This window comes from Lissotriton vulgaris, chromosome 7, assembly GCF_964263255.1.
Source record: "Lissotriton vulgaris chromosome 7, aLisVul1.2, whole genome shotgun sequence".
Classification (NCBI taxonomy): Eukaryota; Metazoa; Chordata; class Amphibia; order Caudata; family Salamandridae; genus Lissotriton; species Lissotriton vulgaris.
The window spans coordinates 1,262,897,488-1,262,918,398 of record NC_141695.1 but is presented as its reverse complement, the minus strand read 5'-3'; the positions used below and the strand labels follow the sequence as shown (position 1 = coordinate 1,262,918,398).

At 49.5% G+C, this 20,911-nt stretch overlaps 1 protein-coding gene across 1 annotated transcript in view; it reads right to left on the bottom strand.

Moving 5' to 3' along the window:
* Window positions 1-20,911, bottom strand: part of N4BP3 (NEDD4 binding protein 3) — an 86,492-nt gene that overhangs the window by 3,803 nt on the left and 61,778 nt on the right. The window contains exons 3-4 of the mRNA XM_086931812.1: window positions 2,503-3,063; window positions 1,987-2,244 (exon numbers count right to left, since the gene is read on the bottom strand). Coding sequence (XP_086787938.1) covers window positions 1,987-2,244; window positions 2,503-3,063 — 819 coding nt within the window. The remainder of the gene's footprint in view (window positions 1-1,986; window positions 2,245-2,502; window positions 3,064-20,911) is intronic.

The following is a 20,911-nucleotide window of genomic DNA, read 5'->3' as shown; positions in this document are numbered from 1 at the left end:
TTTCAAGGATATTAAAGGAAGGAACACATTTATTAAGTTTATTGTAATATATTGATGATGGAATACTAATACCCCAAAATTCTGAGGGCCACAAGCCAATAGTGTAAAAAAAAGTGGTGGTTTGATTTGAAGCCAATTAAATCAATTTTGCCTACTCCAACCAACGCTTCTCCTTTCTCAACACTGATCATGTAGAAAAGGACACTTTAGAAAAATTCCAAAAACTTGGCAACTATTCAGCCGAACTATGGACTCTGCCTTCTTGTTCATATACTGCACTTTTATTTACATTTTCAATGTATCAATTGGTATCAGAAATTAACTTCACTTGTAAAGAGATCATGCCCATTTCCTTGGGACTGTCTCTCCTGTACTGGAGGACTGTAATCAGTACAGAGGCTCTCCCGTGAAAATGTAGGTAATAATAATAATAATAATAATAATCCACATTTGTAAAGCGCGAACATTCACCCGCAAGGATCTCTAGGCGCTGGGGGCCGTCAGGAAGATTAAGCAAGCTATTGCCGAGTAACATGGTGCTGGGCTAATCTGCCGCCGGCATCGGGGATCGAACCGTGATCCCCAGATTCCAGAGTCAGTCGCCCTGGCCGCGGTGCCACACCTCTTACGTTTATCCAATGGGATTTGGACAACACATTTGGAAAAGAGACAAGTCAATCTGAAGATTGCGGGAGAAATAGGAATGTTTAATGGAAGCCAGTGCATGCACAAACAGCACAGTGTTCCAGACCGCCACAAGCGTGGCGTAAAAATAAAAGCTTAGGCAGACCATTCATAAGGTCATAAGCTACACGAAAAACAAGTTAGATCTTCCTAACATAGAAGGATAAGCATGGCACCACTAGAATGTGCCTAATGTGGAGGGCGAGAGACTGCTTGTAGCATGTTGAGGTACAGACTTGGCACAGGCAATCCATTTGCAATATTGTGGGCTAGGCTAGGCAGAAGGCCGCTCTGAAATCTAGTGATTGAGGCTGGCTGCCCCTGGTAATCATTTAAAACCTTTCTACTCCTTTCTAATACCCAAACTGTTCCTTCGTTGGTTGAACTGAAAGTTTAAGAACTTGGATTCATGAGTGAAACTAAACTTTATACTATAGGACACGAGTTCATGCAAAAGATGGGCACCAACTCCACAGAGATCTGAAGTTGTCCCGCATCGCTATAAACATTTCTGCGAGTCAGTCGATTTCAAAAGGCTAACTGAACTTAAAAAACACAATAGAGTACAATGAAGGCCTTGCTTGTAAAATCCTCCCCGAAAACTGAATTTCATTGAGATTGAATTGCAGCACAACCTGCTAAAATTTTGTAACTGAAGTTCCAGTTGGATATTCTTTTTCCATGGCCATAATTACCTACAGCTGGAGGTTGGAGAGCAGGCTTCCAAAATGTTGTAATCATTGCCAAAGGATTGATGTATCTGAGATGCATTTCCTTCCTTTGACTCTGCGTGTTCTCAAATAAAGGGGAAAAAATTGATTGTCCCAGCCCTCAGAAATTTGGAGATTCAAACCAGCAAGCAGCTTTCTGCTTATGTAAAAAGGATATTTCCACCTGTTTAGTTAGTATATATTAATTCTATTTTCACCTATTGTGCTTGACATGTGTAGTAAAGTAGTGGACGTCTACTAATTGTATATACACGTATTTTCAATTTCCGGTGGAAATTTGGGCTTTGGGTTTTAGTGCAATTACTTATTAGCCACGGTTTCCTACACGCGGACTGTACTTATTGTCTTATACGCACACCAAATAAAATAAGAATTTCACTGAGCCCTGTTGGCCACCCCATACATGATGTGTTGGACAGGGTATGGCCGACAGTCCATGTAAAACTGGTGGCTAGATCTACTACAGAATGTTCCCTTCCAGAGTCCTATTGGAAGCAAGCCAAGGCATAGGCTCCCCCCTTAAAAAATTTATTACTCTGGAGCATAACGGATGCTGGCTAGGTGCTCTTACCTCCCATTTGACCTCATCCTGCTTGGGGTTCAAGCCTCTGGGTGGGACTGGTCTGCGCTTCATCTCCTCGCACTCAGTCTGCAGCAACGTCAGCTCCTCCTGCAGGCGCTTCTTCTCCTGCTGCACCTTGTAGAGCTGCAGCTGCAGGATCCGCTGACTGCGCAGCGCCTGCTGTGATACCTGCTGCAGCTTCAGGACGTACATCTGCTTCAGCTCCTCCAGCTCCTCCATCCACAGCTGGCGCTTGTTCTCGCATACCTACAGTCAGAGAGCAGCACAGTTAGCACCTGACATGTGTCCATCACAGATAGAAGTGGATAGACAGGCAGAAATCCGATTAGGGAACATGCCCAGTGTAAATAGGGTCACCATACAAGCAGATACACAAACTGACAAACTCGTACAGCAGCAGGACCGGGGAGGCCACACACAGACTATTTGATACTGGCAAAATATGGGAGTTTGTTTAGACTATTTGGGCAGGTAGACATACAAAGTTCATGGCGGTGCACAAACCTGGGCAAAGGGATCTTCCTTCCCGTTGGGACTTCTTTGCCGTGGCTGCACCTCCGCTGCTTTCTGCTGCAGTGGCCGCGCCTCTACTCCCCGTTGCTGCAGCTGCGCCTCCAGCTGCTGGACCATGTCTTCCAGGGAATGAGAGTATTCATAGGGAGGTGGTGGGTCCCCTGCACTATATAGGCGGTTCAGAACAGCCATGCTTCTACATGGTACCTTCTCCCCGCTCCCCCGCATCGCCCTGTCTAGAGAGCCCCCGATGTGGCTCAGGTGTCCAGTAGAGGCACTAAGGGGGGTTTGCGGGGTCCCAGAACCTGGGGCGTAACAAGGGACACTGTTGACTGAGCAGGGCCCAGAGTCAGACAGGGTATCTGCTTCCTCCTCTCTTTCGTCCTGGCTGATGGTATGAAGCTGTGTGGCCCGCAGGGGTCCCCTGTGCACTGGGGTGCTCAGGCTATTTTGGCTTTGAGAAAGTTTGTGCCCCGATGAGGGGCTCAGGTTCTCCATGGAAAAGAAGTTCTTCACCCCAATGGGCTTAAAAGAGGGGGTATTGATGCGAGGCTGAAAAAGAAAGAAAAAATGTGTTGATTATCACCCTGGTTCGTCTAAATTACCCCAGAACCAAAGATGTACAACCAACAGCAAAAACGACTTTCTGGAATAAGTTTCCTCCAACAACATACCCAGCTGCCCTACCACAAGCGAGCTTCACCTCCACAATGTAATACCCATCACCATCCAGGCTACCTAGTGATAGGTTTCATTTTCCGATGCCCCACCCACTTACATTTACATATATGAGTTAGCATGATGTGTCTAACTAATGATGTATTCATTTATGGATTTACGTTTGTATTCTTCATTTCGCTATTCATTTATGCACGTAATGATATCCAGTTTTCTTAGCTTAGCTTGTGTGCCACCATTTTGGGTGCTTCTCTCTGTGTGCGAGTCGCACTCGCTCATCCCCCCTCCCGTAGGAATAGGAAAAACCCTGAATGCAGCAGTTTTTGTTTCTTAGCTAATTGTGGCCGAAACTGGTAACAAACTCCTAATCAGTAATGTTCTCATGCGCTGGAGACGCGGAGGCCCGGCTCCGTGGCTTTGGGCAGAGATAACCAAATGTTGCTATTGCAGGTGCAGATGCCTCTTGTGTGAGGCCATTGTTCACCCTTTCTGGGGTCCAGTACTTTTCCAGTATGGGCGTGTTCTACTCTGCTGTACCATGTTATAATGTATTGCTATGATGAGATGGGTCAGTTCTCTCGGCGCACTCTTAGGGGTGAGGTCGGACAGGGCCCTCTCATATGGGAGTTTGTGGCCTAATAAAATACTTTGTGATTTCTTTTCCACTGTCCGGCTGACTTCTTACTTGGTAATTCTAGGTGAGTGCGGTAAGTCACTCGGGTGGATTTGAGCCACGCTTATCAGATGGCGCCCGACAAGGGACCCCGCGATAAGGATCTTTCTCACCCGTAAGTGGGTAGCAGAAGGCCGGGGACCCTCTGGTCAGCACGGTGGGTCTGGGTACCCACTTTGATGCCGAGCTTGGTTCTCGCAGAGCTGCCCCACCCTGCTGATCGGGAGAGGTCCCGGTTCATGATCCTGCGCCGGGGTCCGGAAGGCGGAACTTTGGAGCTGACCGTGTTGGTCCCAGCAGCCAGTGGTGGAGAACGATAGAGGTCGGTACCGCGTATAGAAGGTGAGTGGTCAGACTGTTGATTGAGGGAGCTGGGATGCTCCGAGGGACCGGTGTGTCTCCGAGACCGGTGTGTCTCTAGTGGTTGAAGGAGCCGGTGTGCTCCTGGGGCTAGTGTGCTCCGGGGAACTCAGAGTGCGAGCGGTGCTCTGACAGACTTGGCGGAGGTTGGGTGGACGTTTGTTTGTGGTCATCCGACCGGGTGGTACTGCAGTGGAGGCGTGGCTCATTGCGGACGGATCCTGGGGGCCCACCCGGACCCCTAGAGTGTGGTTCGTTGGGAGTGGGTCCAGGGTCTTCCGTGGTAAAGTGCGCAGCGATTTGTAGTGCCGCCCGGGTGGCGGATGTATCCTCCAACCTCAGAACAGTTAGTGTACTGTTCGGTCTGCGGTAGGGTCCAGGTTCTCCAGGACTTGGTCGACGGGCCTTGTCCCATTTTGGTAACACGTGTTTGGCAGTGATTTTGATGCATAGGAGGCGTGAATATATATATATGTGTGTGTGTGTTTTAGTAGTGATTGGGTGGTTTGGGTGTTGGTGAAAAGGTAAGTGTGAATTTTGTGTTGGTGTGCGATTGAGTGGGTGAAGATGCCGCGTTTCAGTAAGCTACGGTGCCTTGGGTGCTGTTGCGGTGCCTCGGACACTAGATTGGCTGAGAGCCAACCCGCCCCAGTGAAGGGCTCACCCAATTTCGAGATGTATGTTAAGCATGGATTGACCCCTATTTTGTTCAATACCTTGTGGCATAAATACACCAAAGGTAATGTAGATTTGCAATGGCCGTTGACTGGTTCTTTTGATGTGGCAAAATTAGATTATTTGCAGGACAGGTTGTTTGCTAAGCGCAGCCGCCAGAGTATGTTCGATTCTTTGAGAGTGTGGCAAAAGGAAGTAAGGGAATGACAGATGAGAGAGTAGAAGGTGGCTCAGAAGAGAGCAGCGCAGACGATGGCGCAAAAGGAGAGAGAGCATACTAAGAAAGAGAATGAGACACAGATTGAGCGCGCAGACAGACTCCATAGGTTGCAGACAGATAAAAGCTTTGTAGTAAGAGAAGAAGAGCAAGATGAGATGGAGGACAATTTGAATGCCCTCCCCCCTCCCCCGTATGCACCACAATCCTTGTGCCCCGTGCTGACAGATTCTGTTTCCCCTGCGGTGGTTTCAGTTCCACAAACGGTTGTTACGCCCCTGGTCGGCACCACCACTTCCTCTGTTTCGGCCCCTGTTTTGTTGAAAGATGTTGAACAAGCATTGTCTTCTGTCGCTTCTTCCGTGACCGCGCCTCTGATTTCTGTCTTTGCGGCGAGACCACCTGCCCCTCTGTGATCTCTTCTGCACTTCCCACTGTCTCTGCTAGTGCTACCCCCCAAGGTGAGTTGACGACCCCGACTCGGAGTGCTGGAAGTGGGTTACTTACACAAGTAAGTAAATTGCTTGCACGCTCTACGGTTGGGTTGGACGAAAAAACGATGGTGGCTAATCAGGCTTGTCAGTGGGCCAGGAATCCTATTTCCGTGCTGGAAGACATCTGGTCCACAATGAAGGATTATGAGCCTCTGATGCAGCAGCATGCATTGTGGCATATGTCAACGACGCTGATAGCGTTGTGGGAACAGGGTTTTGGTGGAGCGGCACCTCGGGTTCTTTATGACATTAAGGACAGAGCCTATAGGGCTAATACCAGACTGAAGGATGTATTACAGAATTTGCGGACTTTGTTGGAATATAGAGATGAATTGCCGTCGGTGGGAGGGGCCCCCTTTTCTGGAGTGCACCCCATGCGGGAGGTTCACCCCATTTTTCATTCTGAAGTGGATGCAGTGATAGACCCAGTGACTCGGAATGTGACAAGAGCCCATGTAGAAGCTCGTTTCCAGGAACAGTGGGTATATACCCCTTGGAAACGGAGTGAGGTGTTGGCGCTGAAGGCACAATTGCCTGACTCTAGAAAAAACCCAACTGCTTATTACAAAGACTTGACGGAAGCCGCTTCCTCGACGGTTATGACTTTAGCTGACATAGAATAGTTCTTTGGATTATTGGTTCCGGCGGATGTGTGGAGGCAGGTGAAGGGTACAGATCATGCGGAGGAATTGGGAGGTACTTGGGAGGAATTTAAGGACTGGGATAAGGAACGGAAGCCAGGAGACAAACCAAAAGCTGAGATCCTAGCATTACCGGGGCGAATAATAAAATGTATGCACTCCCTTATTCCTCCAAAGAAGGTGGATTGGGATAAGTGGACTGCATGTAAGCAGAAAAAGGATGAGGCGGTTTCAGATTTTTCTACTCGTTTCGAAGAAGCCTTCTTGGATTTTAGTGGTCAGGATCTTTCTCAGGATGGGGGCTTGCGACTCTTTGTGAACAGGTTTGTAACAAACTTGTTACCAGAAATAGCGGCTAGATTGCAAGCATCGGAGAGTACGTGGACGACGTCCACCCCATCTGGTATTTTGAGTATGGCTCAGTATTATGAACATAGAGAGAACGAGAACAAAGACAGACGGGAAAAGAAAGCTAAGGATCTGAAGACAAGAGTGTTGTTGCAGCAGGTGTCGAAGGGTCGGGGATGCGGAGCCTGACCTATGGTAGAGGGTTGAGGTGGAAGTAGCTATGGAAGGGGAGAAAGAAGCGAGAGGCTGGGGCCGAATCAGTGTGCGAACTGTAAAAAGGAGAGACACTGGTGGAAAGATTGTCCGGAGCTTCGGTCCAATGCTGGACAAGGTAGAGGCAGGGGTTGCGGTGAATATCGTATAGATGACAGAGACAGACAGGGTGGTGAGGACAGGCGATCGGGGAGAAATCATTTTGATGGGGAGAGGGATCGGCAACATTTTCAGACTGAGGGTGGCCATGACAGTGACAGACAGTACTACAACCAGTACTACAATGATGCATACGCCATGGATGACATGACTGGTTTTTCCCATAACTAGGACAGCGTAGGACAGGGCATGGACCAGTTTATGTGGATGTTGATCAATGACTGCGGACTTGTTGGGGTCTCCTCAGAAATTGTTGGTGGACACGGGTGCTATGAAAAGTTCTGTGGCACGATCTCAGGTCCCAGGGGCGGCTCGGTCTGGCAGGAATAATATTTCTGTTGGGTTTTCAGGTACTCCGGTAATTAGCCCTATTTCTAAGCCTTTAACGCTTACGATTGGTCCTTTCACCATTGACTCTCCTTTCCTTCTAACTTCGAATTGTGGTGAGAATTTGCTGGGTTTGGATTTGTTGAAGAGACTGCATTCTACAATTTACTGTTCCCCGGACGGCGTGTACGTCACTTTGGGTCCTAATGTAGCGCGTGCGCAACAATGCTTCTCAAAAGATGAGCCTCTTCCAGCGGAGTTTGTGGGGATTTCAGAGACATTATGGGCCAGTAGTGATACTGATGTAGGAAAGGTGGATATTGAACCAGTGTCTATCAAGGTTAAAGTGGGAGCTCGATTGCCTCGAATACCGCAGAATAAAATATCCAGGGATGGGGAAATGGCTCTGCTACAAATAATACAGGATTTGATACAGTCGGGTGTAGTGGAAGAAACGGCCTCTAACATTTGTAATAGCCCCATTCTACCGATTCTTAAAAGACCCTCTGCTGATGCAGGCGATGGTGCACCTGATGTTTATCGTTTTGTGATTGATTTGCGCCACATTAATAAAGTGGTTGAGCCCCAATATCCAGTGGTCTCTGATATTACAACGATTCTGACTATGATCCCTCCCACCGCCAGATATTTCTCTGTTCTGGATCTGAAGAATGCTTACTTTAGTATCCCGGTACATCCTGACAGCCGTCATCTCTTCGGATTCTCATTGGCTGGCCGAAGCTTCAGATTTTGTAGAATTCCTCAAGGCAATTCTGAGAGCCCCAGGATTTATAGTCAGGCTTTGAAGGCTCAATTGGATGATTTGGAACTTCCCGAGGGCAATGTTTTATTGCAATATGTGGACGACCTTTTGATAGCGTCTGACACAGAAGATGGGTGTCGGGATGCTACGGTTAAATTGTTGCATCATTTGGCTCGGAACGGACATAAAGTGTCCCTTCTCAAATTTCAATACTGTCGACAGGAGGTTACCTACTTAGGTCATCTCCTATCGAAGATGGGGAGGAGGTTGACACCGGAGCGCATCAAGGCGATAACTAACATGGCTGTACCTAACACGCAGCGAGAGGTGCGAGCGTTTTTGGGCATAACTTCATATTGTCGCCGGTGGATACCTTATTATGCCTTACTAACCAAACCCCTTCTGTACCTGACTACTAAAGAGGTGCGCGATCCCCTACCCTGGACTCCAGCATGCCAAGAAGCTTTTGAGTCACTAAAAACTGCTTTGTGTTCTGCGCCTGTTTTGGGAACTCATGTACATAAAGCACAAAAGGCTTCTGGTAATCAGGAGGCGGAAGGTTGCGCGTTGTCTGTCCTAACTCAATGTTTCGGCGGAAAACTGAGACTGTGCGCGTATTTTTCTGCTATGCTTGACAATGTGGCGAGAGCGTTGCAGAGCTGTCTAAGGGCTACAGCGGCTGCTGCGGTCTAAATTAAACAATCGGCGGGGCTCGTGCTGGGTTCTGACCTCACAGTAATAGTACCGCATGCTGTGGATACTTTATTGAACAAAACGCAGACACAGCACTAACTAGTGCTCGTCTCACTGGTTAGGAGCTCACATTATTCGCACCCCATGTTACAATTAAAAGATGTGCTACCTTCAACCCAGCCACATTGCTACCCATCCCTTCAGATGAAAAGGACAATGAAGTCCATGATTGTTTGTTTCGGACAGAGGAGGATTCAAAGGGACGAATAGATTTAACGGATACTCCCCTAGATGATCCCGACGGGGAACTGTATTTTGATGGTTCCTGTTTTAAACTTGTGGATGGTACCTCAACTGCAGCATACGCAGTCATGACATTAAAAACAGTGGTGGAGACTTCTAGGGTCCTGTACCACTCAGCCCAAGCTGCAGAAATAATAGCATTGATGCGAGCGTGTGAATTAAGTGAAGGATTGGACGTGAATATTTACACTGACAGCCAATACGCCTTCGGCGTGGCTCATAGTTACGGGCGACTGTGGGCAGAGAGAGGGTTCTTGACATCACACGGACAAAAGATCCAGAATGGCCCGTTGGGGCATGGCCAAGATGGCGGCCGAGTAGGACGTGGATCCGAGTCCCTCTGGCTCCATGGGTCCGAAAGCTTTGCCTAGCACCCTCTTGGGACCCTTTGCCAGCGGAGATAATTGCCTCCTGGTCGCCCTATTACATCGGCCGGAGGTGAGGCCTGCGGCGCCCCAGACTTGGGAGCCAGGTCGGGCTCCAGCGGCGCGAGTGAGCGAAGCTTAGGCAACGGGGCACAGGTGAAGCTACCGGTGAGGAGGGGACGGAGGTGGAGCCCTCGTCGTGCCTCGTTTGGCTGAAGAGGGCACGGAGAGACGGGCCAGCGGCGACGCTAACGGTCCGCCACGGAGAGTGGATGCCCAGAGCGGTTTACCGAGGCCCGGAAGAGCTACCTACGAGAGGCTGGGGCTTCGGGGCCTGTGCGGGCCCAACGCCGGGGAGTTGCGGAGGCGCCTGCTGCCCGATCCCCACTGTCGGGTTGGTGGTCCCCCTGGAAGGCGACTTTGGTGCTGGTGGTGCTGGGCCCGGAGGTGGGAGAGTGGAGGAGCCCCGACGCAACAGTAGGGGGTGCCTGGAGATCGCGGCGAGGGAGCACCGGATTGCTTGCGACCCGCTGGAGTGGCCCCAGGAGGTGAGAGGGCGATTGAACAGCTGCACAATGCTTGCGAGGGCCCCCTGAGACGCTTTTCGAGGCCCACTAGAACTCTGACTTGGCGGGAGGTGCACCAGCCCATCCCGCGTGGCGTTTTGCCCTAAGCGAGTAGGGCCCCCACCCACAACTGCCTTGTCCTGTGCCCCGGACCTATCCGCTACCGGGCTAGGTGGCGATCTGAGCTGCGAACTGTCCCCTCCTTGTGTAGGACTACCTGGTTTCCCCCTGGGCCTGAGAGACTCCTGGGCCTGAGATCGGAGCACAACCCGGGTGACCGGAGGTGGTCCTAGCTGGGCACGTCGCCGCCAGGCCTGGTCGTGAGAGCCATGTCACGGCCCTGCCGGCCTTGCGGGGTGGACCGTAGAAGGAACACGTCCGGAGGTCGACCATGGCCAACGCCAGGACAAAGAAAGAAAAATTGGGCAAGGACGGAGCACGAAGAGCTCCGGGCCAGCTGTGTCCCCAGTAGCTGACAAGTCCCCGGGTCGGAGTCAGGCGGAGGAACCCGCGACTAAGGCCTTTATGTTGGAGCTTTTCGCGGCTATCAAGGAGGACATCGCGGGGCTGCGTAACCAGCTTGCAGCGGATCTGAGAGAGGTCCGGAGGGATGTGGACTAAGTAGGGGAACGAGTGGCCACTCTGGAAGAGCACGACCTGGAGACAGGGGGCAATATACACCGTCTTCAGCAAGACGTTATCAGGCTCACCGAGCAAAACCTCGACCTCCAGGCACATGCGGAGGACTTGGAGAACCGTTCCCGCCGCAACAATATCCGGATCAGAGCGGTGCCATGGAAGGGCGAGGGGTCGGACCTTCGTGAGTATGTCGAAACCCTCTTTCAGCAGATCCTACAGGACGAGGAACCTAAGGACATTCGAATGGACAGAGTGCATCGTGTGGGCCTACCCAAGGGAGCGAAAGCGCCACCCCCGGACATCCTTGTATGCATGCATGGCTTTCAATTGAAAGAACGCATTCTCAAGCTGGCACGCGATGCTGTTCCCCTGCAGTTCCGAGGACATGCTCCGGTGCTTTACCAGGATCTGGCGGCCTCCACACTGCAGAAATGCAGGGACTTCCGTCCAGTCACTTCGTTCCTACGAGACCGCAATGTTGCTTACATGTGGGGCCACCCTATTCGACTCATCTTTCGCTTGCAAAATAAACTGGTTCAGGTGCGGTCGATCGAGGTGGCCATGGACCTCTTGGGTATTGAACGCACGGACGCGGAGTCGACGAATGGTGGCGACACTCACAGGCGAAGAAGACGCTCGGCGGAGTGGCAGAAGGTGGGCCGCTCTGCTCCCAAAAAGGGCCCAGATTCCTCGACACGTCTTCAAGAGAGGGGCGCTGCTGTAGCCTCTGTGGCCCAGGTTACGGAGGCCACTCAGGAGGATGTTTCGGAAGCGCCTTGAATCCCGAGAGGGTACATAGATGGCGTCGGAGGGGAGGTATCCCCTGCAGGTACTCTGATATGTTTTGTGGATTGAGTGAGTCCTGTATCGGGAAGAGGAAGACTGTGGATTGGTGCCAATTCCCCTTGCCTATGTGGCCTGGACTACGGACTTGCGTACTCAAACTTGTCCTTTGTTGCTTCAATTTGGTTTTGTTGGGAGGGGTTTCGGAATGTGTGCAGGGGTGGGGGGGGGGGGGGGAGTGAGTGATGGAGGGGGGGGGACTCCGCATCAGACCTTTGCCATTTGTCCCTAAAGGTGCGTTCCTGCTCATTCCATTTGCACTGGTGGGTGTGTGTGTTCTGGATGCTTGCGGGAGTCGGGCACGGTCCTGAATCTGACCTGGAGTGCTTGTGATGCTGATCAAGCTCGAACGCGATGGCTAGGGAGTTGAAGGTGGTGAGCCTTAATGTCCGGGGCCTAAACAACCCAGTGAAGCGCTCTGCTGTCCTATCCCTACTTGAACAGTCTGGGGGTGACGTCTGCCTCCTACAGGAGACGCACCTCCTGCTTAAGGATGAGCGCCGGATGCGAGACAAGAGATTCCCCCTCCAACTGTGGTCGTCTGGTCTGGCCAAGAAAAATGGAGTGGCCCTCCTCTTTAGCTCTCGGCTGCGCTGTAGGGTCCTGGCACACTTGGTGGATTTTCGGGGGAGGTTCCTGGCGGTGCGGGTGCAGTGGGGGGGACACGATTTTTACTGTTGGGTCCATGTACGCACCAAACACACAGCAGGAGTCCTTTCTGCGCACGGCGTTAGCCCAGGTCCTGGCTTCCCCCGACGCCTTCCTCTTGGTGGGGGGTGATTTCAATCTGGTAATGGAGGATTCTATGGATAGGTCGGCGAATAGATCGCACAGCTCAGGTCATTACAGAAATGGCTGTGGGGCGTTTTCTCGTCCTGGGGCTGGAAGATTTTGATGGGTGTTGTAGGTATAGTAGGTGTATTACTGACTTGTTGTTTCTGTGTCTATTGCCTTCCCTCTTGTTGCTCCATGTGTGCCAGTAATGTGCAACGCACTAAAAGATCGACCCGCCAGTATCCTGTTTCTAATGATATGGAGCTTCCTGATATTGGCTGGTTGATGCTTATCGATGATGATGTTTTTGATTGATATGTTTCCCCGTCCCTAGCTTGATGTGTACAGGCCTTACCTTTTGGCTAATAAAGGCTGCGCTCATGTTAGCCACATAATGCTAAAAGGAGGGTCTGATAGGTTTCATTTTCCGATGCCCCACCCACTTACATATATGAGTTAGCATGATGTGTCTAACTAATGATGTATTCATTTATGCATTTACGTTTGTATTCTCCATTTCGCTATTCATTTATGCATGTAATGATATCCAGTTTTCTTAGCTTAGCTTGTGTACCACTATTTTGGGTGCTTCTCTCTGTGTGCGAGTCGCACTCGCTCATCCCCCCTCCCGTAGGAATAGGAAAAACTCTGAATGCAGCAGTTTTCGTTTAACTAATTGTGGCCGAAACTGGTAACAAACTCCTAATCAGTAATGTTCACATGCGCTGGAGACGCTGAGGCCCGGCTCCGTGGCCTTGGGCAGAGATAACCAAATGTTGCTATTGCAGGTGCAGATGCCTCTTGTGTGAGGCCATTGTTCACCCTTTATGGGGTCCAGTACTTTTTCAGTATGGGCGTGTTCTACTCTGCTGTACCATGTTATAATGTATTGCTGTGATGAGATGGGTCAGTCCTCTCGGCGCACTCTTAGGGGTGAAGTCGGACAGGGCCCTCTCATATGGGAGTTTGTGGCCTAATAAAATACTTGGTGATTTCTTCTCTACTGTCCGGCTGACTTCTTACTTGGTAATTCTAGGTGAGTGCGGTAAGTCATTCGGGTGGATTTGAGCCACGCTTATCACTAGATTACCCCGAAAATCCTGGAACCGCCCACTAATCTCACTGGTAGTCAGCCATAGTAGTCCAGGCTCAGCAAAGCAGCTCTCCCCCCTTTGGTACATAGCACAACAACCTTCCACGCTTACACAAGGTTGGGCCTCTTCCACAGCAACAACTGTGCCAAACTGAACTACTATGTCCGCTCTCCTCCACCCACTGCAAAGTCCTACACTTGTGCCCAAGAGTACTAAGACCGTACTGACCTAACCCCAGGACAAAGATTGTGCTCACCTAACCCCACACAATGTTTCTCCAGGAGACAACCATGGGCTCTCCAAGACTCACCCAGGATCTTATGCATAGACAGATATCAGTTCTCCCACAATCCCTAGACAATACCATTTCTACTTACACCAGACGAATTCCTGCACACCCACACCCACACACACACAGATAATCCTCCCAAACAGCTGCAGAATCTCTAACAAGACAAGGGCACATCAGTCTCTTTCTGCACCTCACCCAATGGCACAAACAAAGCGCATCACGTAAAATGAACAGTCTCTGAACACGTGGTCTCTTCTGGGTCACTGCACTGACAAGGACATGTGATCCAGCACATCCACTTGTATCTCTAGGTTGTAGATAGTGCATTGTAGAAGTGTGATGTTTCACTACTGTGTGTCGCAGAAGCACAGCATGAAAATGGCCATTTGTAAACGCTGATTGCATCCAGTAATATGTTGGAACTTGCCTCATATGAATGAATCAGTCTAGAACCAAATCCAGTTCAGGAATTAGAATTGATAAATGGCTTAATACATAACTACCCAATCCCCCTAATTATTTAGTATTTCTAAATCCTGATCCTGAACTTATGCTGCGCGCCTCGACAATGTGAGGATGTGTGAGCAAGCCCCACTTGTAGACAGAAGCCAGAGGAATCATCCAAGCGAGTGATCCTGAGAGTTGCTGATCAACAATTGCTCTCATCCTTGTATTACGTTTGATGGATTTATTTTACCCGAACCAACAGGCTTATGAATCCCTACAATGACGCAACTACAAGGGCCACAGACCCATATAACATGGCACTGGCATCCCTATGCCAGGAAGACTTATCCTAGCTGGTAGTACACCGTTTTTAGGTTGAGCATACTAAATAGCACAATCCGTTTGGTTGCAAAAGAACTATTGTCAGCTTACCAAGATCTTATGGTAGGCTTAAAGTGGAGAAGTGTGGCTCAATGGTTAGAGCAGCAGACCCTGATGCAGAGGTCTGGCCCGGGACCAGGGTTCAATTCCCCGCCTCGGCGGGTCTTGGGCTCAAAATTCCACGGACCTGATAATTCTCGCCTCGGTGCCTCTTCCAATCACGGAGTCCCACTCTGCAACTCTGGGCAATAGCTTGCTTAATCTCCACAACGGCCCCCACAATGCTAAAGATGCCTGGCATCCACCTTGGAGGGGCCCAGGAATGGACGCCTCACATGGAAAGCCAGGATGGGTTCCACAGCGGTATTCGTACAAGCGCCTTGAGACCCTTGCGGGTGAGTAGTGCGCTATACAAGTATCAATTTACAAAGCCCGCCCGCCGCTTAGCACTGGTTGGCATTACAGTCACTTATTTGCTTGCTTCTTATTCAATGGCTTGCCTACTTTGGATGTGTCCCTCCCTTGAAGCACAGCCTCTTTACTGGTCTCCATCCACTGCTGAGTTTTAGGGAACTACTTTGAACTACTTTTTTTGCTTAAGAATTCCACAGAAATGTATGTGTTTTCCAGCTGTCTCTTTGTCTGCTTCTTTCACCCATGTTGCTCTCTCATCCAGGTTTTTCTCCTCCCTTGTGCTGCTTTTTTCTTTTTACATAAGCACTCAAAAAGAGTGTGTTTTTAACCCATTTGTTCCAGTTGTGTGCTTCTTGCAACCTCCAAGTAAGTGTTTCTCTCTCGGTTTGTTTGTCACTCCCTTCCCTGCTCTCTCATTCACATGCTTCTCTCCCACCGATCTTGTGCTCTGTGGTGTTTGTTCACTCTTGTGCCACCCCCAATGCTTGGTGCACTGTTTTACACCTCGCGCCTCCCACTTGCTCCTCCATTACCGCCCCCACCACAGCTGTCGTTGTCAGAAAAGATTTGGCTATTTCTCATTAGTAAGTCTTTATTTTTATTTTTTAATGATGCAAGTGGTGTTCACCATTTTGGATCAGTAACTAAAAAAATAAAGCAAATGATGCCCATGTTATTAAGCTGGAGCTTGCATGAGTCATGAAGCATGTGCACGATTGTGGAATGACAACCACCATTGTGCCTTTTAAAAAAAAGTACAATGCTGCAAAACCTCCCAATACTGTACAGCAGCGACAGAAGAAATTCCTAATTTTCCTTTCTTGCTTCCACTCTGTCATCCTATGCCTTGCTTTTAGTACCACAAGTAATTTGGAGCAGCAGGCCTGCATGTCTTGAACATAGGGTTACCTGCACTCTACATGTTGCATTTAGATAGCGCCTCATATCCTTATGTGAGACACGAAAAAATATTTTTGGGGACGGGTTGAACGCCACACCACCCATGCTTGGTGTGCAAAACATCGCATGTTTTGTACCCCATGTGGAAAAGGTTTTGGTATCACACATAAGTTTGTCTTCTGTTACAGTGGCCAGCAGCAAAGGAGATATAAGAGGCATGTAAATTAGAATTATATTGGGACTAAATAGGCAGCCACATATCCTCGTTCTGACCAGAGAGCAGCAGGTTGCTGTGCACGTGTACACCAAATAAGGGAAGTAATGAGAAAAAGTACGTAATCCCTCAAGCTCAAGTTTGAGATGCCGTCAAATGATGCAACATAGGCAAACACCGGTGGCGCACATCCAAAGTGGCCACACACCTGTGAGGCTCGGGAAGCTTGGCAAAATAATCCAGCAATTATCCTCTTATTTACCAGCTACCACTATGCTTTGCCACGGACTACCTACTCTTTGGACCATCCGGACTCTCAGGGGGGGAAAAAAATTGCGGCTCTCGCGGCCCCAGGGAACACTCTCCTCTGCCTTAAATGCCGCAGGGACCTTCGGTGGTGTGCTAACTGGAAGCCCATGCGGCAGCAGTCATCACTCGAGCTCCGAGGATCCCACGTGGCGATAGGCCCTGCCCCGTGACAGTTCTGCTCTAGTTCTTATCCTACGGGGAACAGCCTGCATCTCACCAGTGCGCTTCCTGCAGTGACTACCGACACTCCGATCCACGGCACCCGCTTTTGTAACCAACGGACAGAAATTGAGGTGCTTGGTGGCTGAGGAGTGCAGCTCTTCCGTTGGCAGTGTGCCGTTTTATCTCCTCACTCACTCAGCAAGTGCAGCGAATCCCGCGCACATGCAACTACTCAAATGGACGCTGCATACTGCGCCACCCCAGGGAGCTCCCAACCGGCGAATTGAAACAAGCGACAATATAGGTGGGTGATTGACACACATATCTTCCCATCATAGTCCCTCATTGCTTCCAGCCAGCTTGGGTCTCTCCTACCTTGTTTGGACAGCATCACACTGCCTGACCTCAAATCCGCCGCAAACCCTTTGGCACCTCACATCCCTACTCCACTGCGTCACTATTGCTGACAGCACATCAATCTTGGCTGCTAAACCACTAGAGGCCGTTTTCATCCCTGTGGGCATACCTTTCCACTCCACGTTGTGGCCATAACAGATCTTCTGGCTCTGTAATATTGAACTGCGACACGCTCTATTGCAGGGGTCTCCAAACCGGTCCTGGAGGGCCGGATCCATGCCAGATTTTCAAAATTACTACATGTATCTCAATGGGGATATCCCAAAAATCTGGCATGGATCCGGCCCTCCAGGACCGGTTTGGAGACCCCTGCTCTATTGTATCAGACATCATCCCTAACTGCATACTGGAACCTTGATTCAGTACAGGACGCAAGGGTGCATACAGGGGACTGATTGGCTGCATGCCATTAACTAAGAGACCACACTTCACCACTTGAACATAGAAGGGGGCCACCCATTCTACAGTAACATCTGGTCACGTGGAAAGGAGAGATGGGGAAACCTGATGGCCGTCAACCTAGACTTACTTTTGAAACCAAAAAAGCTACAACACGGTCTACCTCCGCAGATTCTGAAAAGACCAGTACGGAGAAGGCACAATCCTCAGAAGATTACGTTAAGACACTACTCCTGGCTGTACAGCATAGTCTCACTGACCTCGCTGGAAAGATGGATACGATGAACAACCGTTTAGACTTTCTTGTGCAAAAGTTTGACAAATATGATGGGCAATTGAAGGAGGCTGAGGGCCGCATATCCGAGAACGAAGACACCACTTCTCAGATGCAAGCTCAAGTATCGCAAATGGACAAATTGCTGAAAATTATTGCGGCCAAGAATGAGGACATTGAAGCTAGAAGGCACCGCAATAAAATTCGTATAATAGGTATACCTGAGAGTACGAATACGGGACGCATAAAGGACTATATTAAACATCTTCTGAAAGTCACCTTCAGTGCTGATTCTTTTTCGCCGCATCTGGTGGTAGAGCGCGCACATCGCTCCCTTGATCCCCGGCCCCCACTAGTTGAAACTCCGAGACCCATTATTGGTCGTCTCCTGAATTATAGAGACCGTGACGCTACACTTCAGAAAGTCTGCGAAACGAGACCACTACAATTCGAAGGGAATACGTTCACCATCTACCCCAACTTCACTGTGGCGGTACAGGAGGCATGCTGCAAATTCCTTGCTGTCAAACAAAAACTTTGCAAGACTCAAATAGAATATGTCCTCATGTACCCTGCAAGGCTCCGGATTACACATCAAGGTAAACACATCTTCTGCACAAATCCGCAACAAGTGGAAGACTTTCTGAAAACCAACTTGAGACGTTCACCATGACGGGATTGTGCTTCAAGGTCTCCTTCTCCATCCTTGGACTGACCGAGGCAGTGAGTTATATGCTGTGATGGCCCGATGTAGGATCCCTTCGCCTTTGGTGGGTTCCGATATGCTGTATCGCGACAATGCTGACACACATGTCGCTCCCCCCTCCCTAATGGGAGGCATGGTAACCCCTCAAGATGGAACTTTTCTCCTACAGGATGGTCACGGACAGATAAGTGCCCTCTGGGCTTTGAACAGTATCTGCGATTTATGAATAAATACCTGGTTTATTTTTCTATTGGGAGATCTACACCGTACATCGTCAAGCACCCTCTCCCCCCCCCACCACTCTATCCCCCCATCTTCTGTGACATCTGGGGACTGCAATGCAGCAAGAGTTGGGATACGGGAAGGTTTTATAGCCCACTGGTGCCCCCCTTTTGGGAGATCCCCCATGCGGTATTTCATCCTATGTTTTTATTGTTGTTTTTCTTCTTTTTTTTTGGTGGCCCAATCTGGCTAGGGTAGAATGGCCACGTTATTTGATGGTAATGGTTGGGCAACTTAATACCGGCACAATTGGGGTGCTCTTGTGGGCGGGGGTGGTACTGTTAGCTAATTGTTCTAATGCTGACTCACTGGGTATGTTTTCAGGGGAAGGGGATGGGATGGGAATGTTCTGTATTGCTTTGCTATATTTTGGACAACAGCATTTCGACATGTCAGTTACTGTAGGCGTAGGCACACTACCTCTATGCAACATCATAATCACCAAACTGCCATATCGCACCTGCAATGGCAACACATACTGACCAACTTCGCATCAAAGTGATCACATGGAATGTCATGGGTCTGCGTGACCCTCGTATACGGAGACAAATATAGACGTATCTTGACAGACATCACATACAAATTGCAATGCTTCAAGAAACACACATGGACCCTCGCCATCCTAACTGTTTTGGCAGTAAATGGGCCTCTGCGCTGGCATTCTCCTCCTACTCGACATTCATGTGGTACGCTCATATTAGTAAAAATAAATATACCCTCCATACTGGAAGGCACATATAGCGATCCCTCTGGTCGGAGCTGTATGCTCTGGGGTACGCTGGGCACACAATCGGTCAACCCTAGCTTGCTGTTATGGCCCTAACACAGATGACCCAGACTATTTCACTGCTCTATGGGGACAGATAATTAAAGTAGGCTCCACACACCTCATATGGGGTGGAGATTTTAATACTGCCCTGTGCCCATCCGTGGACCAATCCAACCCCCTTCCTCATCATTACACCAATACCCGAGGTGCCCTTACTGGGTTGTTTATGGAGCACAGTCTCATTGATACATGGCGCTACGTACATCCCACCGTCAGGGAAGGCACATTTTATACAGCGGGGCACTCAAGTTGTTCGCGACCAGACTACTGGGTTTACTCACGTGGGGTAGGCCCTTGGATTCATTCGGCAAAACACTTGGCCCGCACACATTCGGATCATGCACCGGAATACCTAGAAATAGCTCCCCCTAATTTAATCGCCATCCCGCGATGTTGGAAGCTGGTACCAGAAGCGCTGTTGGACACGGTCTTTCAGGCTGAAATTGGGGAGGAAATTACTGACATTTTTGCTAGAAATTAGGGCTCGGTCACTCATGTGGGCACAGTTTGGGAAGCTTTTAAAGCCACCATAAGAGGCGCATGCATGTCAAAAAGCTTTGGGGTACTCAGGGTTATTAGGATAAATTTGAGGTGCCTCGAAACTGAGTTAAAACAACTTGAAACAGACATGTGGAATGTGGGCTCTGGTACCCAGAGAGCCACACTCTGAGAAAAACGAACAGACTACACCACCACTGCAGAACGGGAAGTCAAATTCATAGGTAAATATTTTACCGCCCGTTGGTACGGCGAAGGCGAGAGACCTGACTGAGCACTGGCGAACGATATTAGACAACCCAGTTTCTCTCGCTATGTCTTGGATGTAGTGGATGGAGATGGATAAGATACAGGGATAATCTCAAAATACTGCATACATTTACTACATACTATGCAGACCCATATGGCTCGCAGCGCACTTCTCCCCCTGACTTCACTCCTTATCTTGAAGATCTAGCTCTTGGGTGGCTGGGTGACCATCAGCGGGAATTCTTGGCGACACCATTGGAAGATGAGATTCGTGAAGCCATCATGCAAATGAAGGCAAAGCACCTGAATCAGATGGCCTTCCCATTGATTTTTATAAAACTTACATCGATCAGCTTCTCCCCATACTAAAAGAAGTCTTTCCGGAAGCTCAGGAAACGCAGATTCTACCTGCCTCGATGAGAGAGGCACTAATTACGTCACTATTAAAACCGGGCAAACCAGCAGACCGATGCAAATCCTATAGGCCATTTTCTCTCAAACTCAGTTGCAAAAATCCTAGCCAAGTTTTGGGCGAATCGACTCAGTCTCCTGATGGAGAACCTAGTTCTCCTGGACCTGGCTGGGTTTATCCCTGGAAGAACGACTTCCCATAACCGTAGGTCGGTTTTTTCCATCCTGCAAACTGTAGATCCACAACTGGCGCTGGTGGCTGTATTCCTCGACGCCACCAAAGCCTTTGATTTGGTGGAATGGGCATACCTTTTTACTATATTGCACTGTATGGGGCTTCCCATGGGCTTAGTGTCTTGGATCAGACTCTTATATACCTCACCGATGGCGA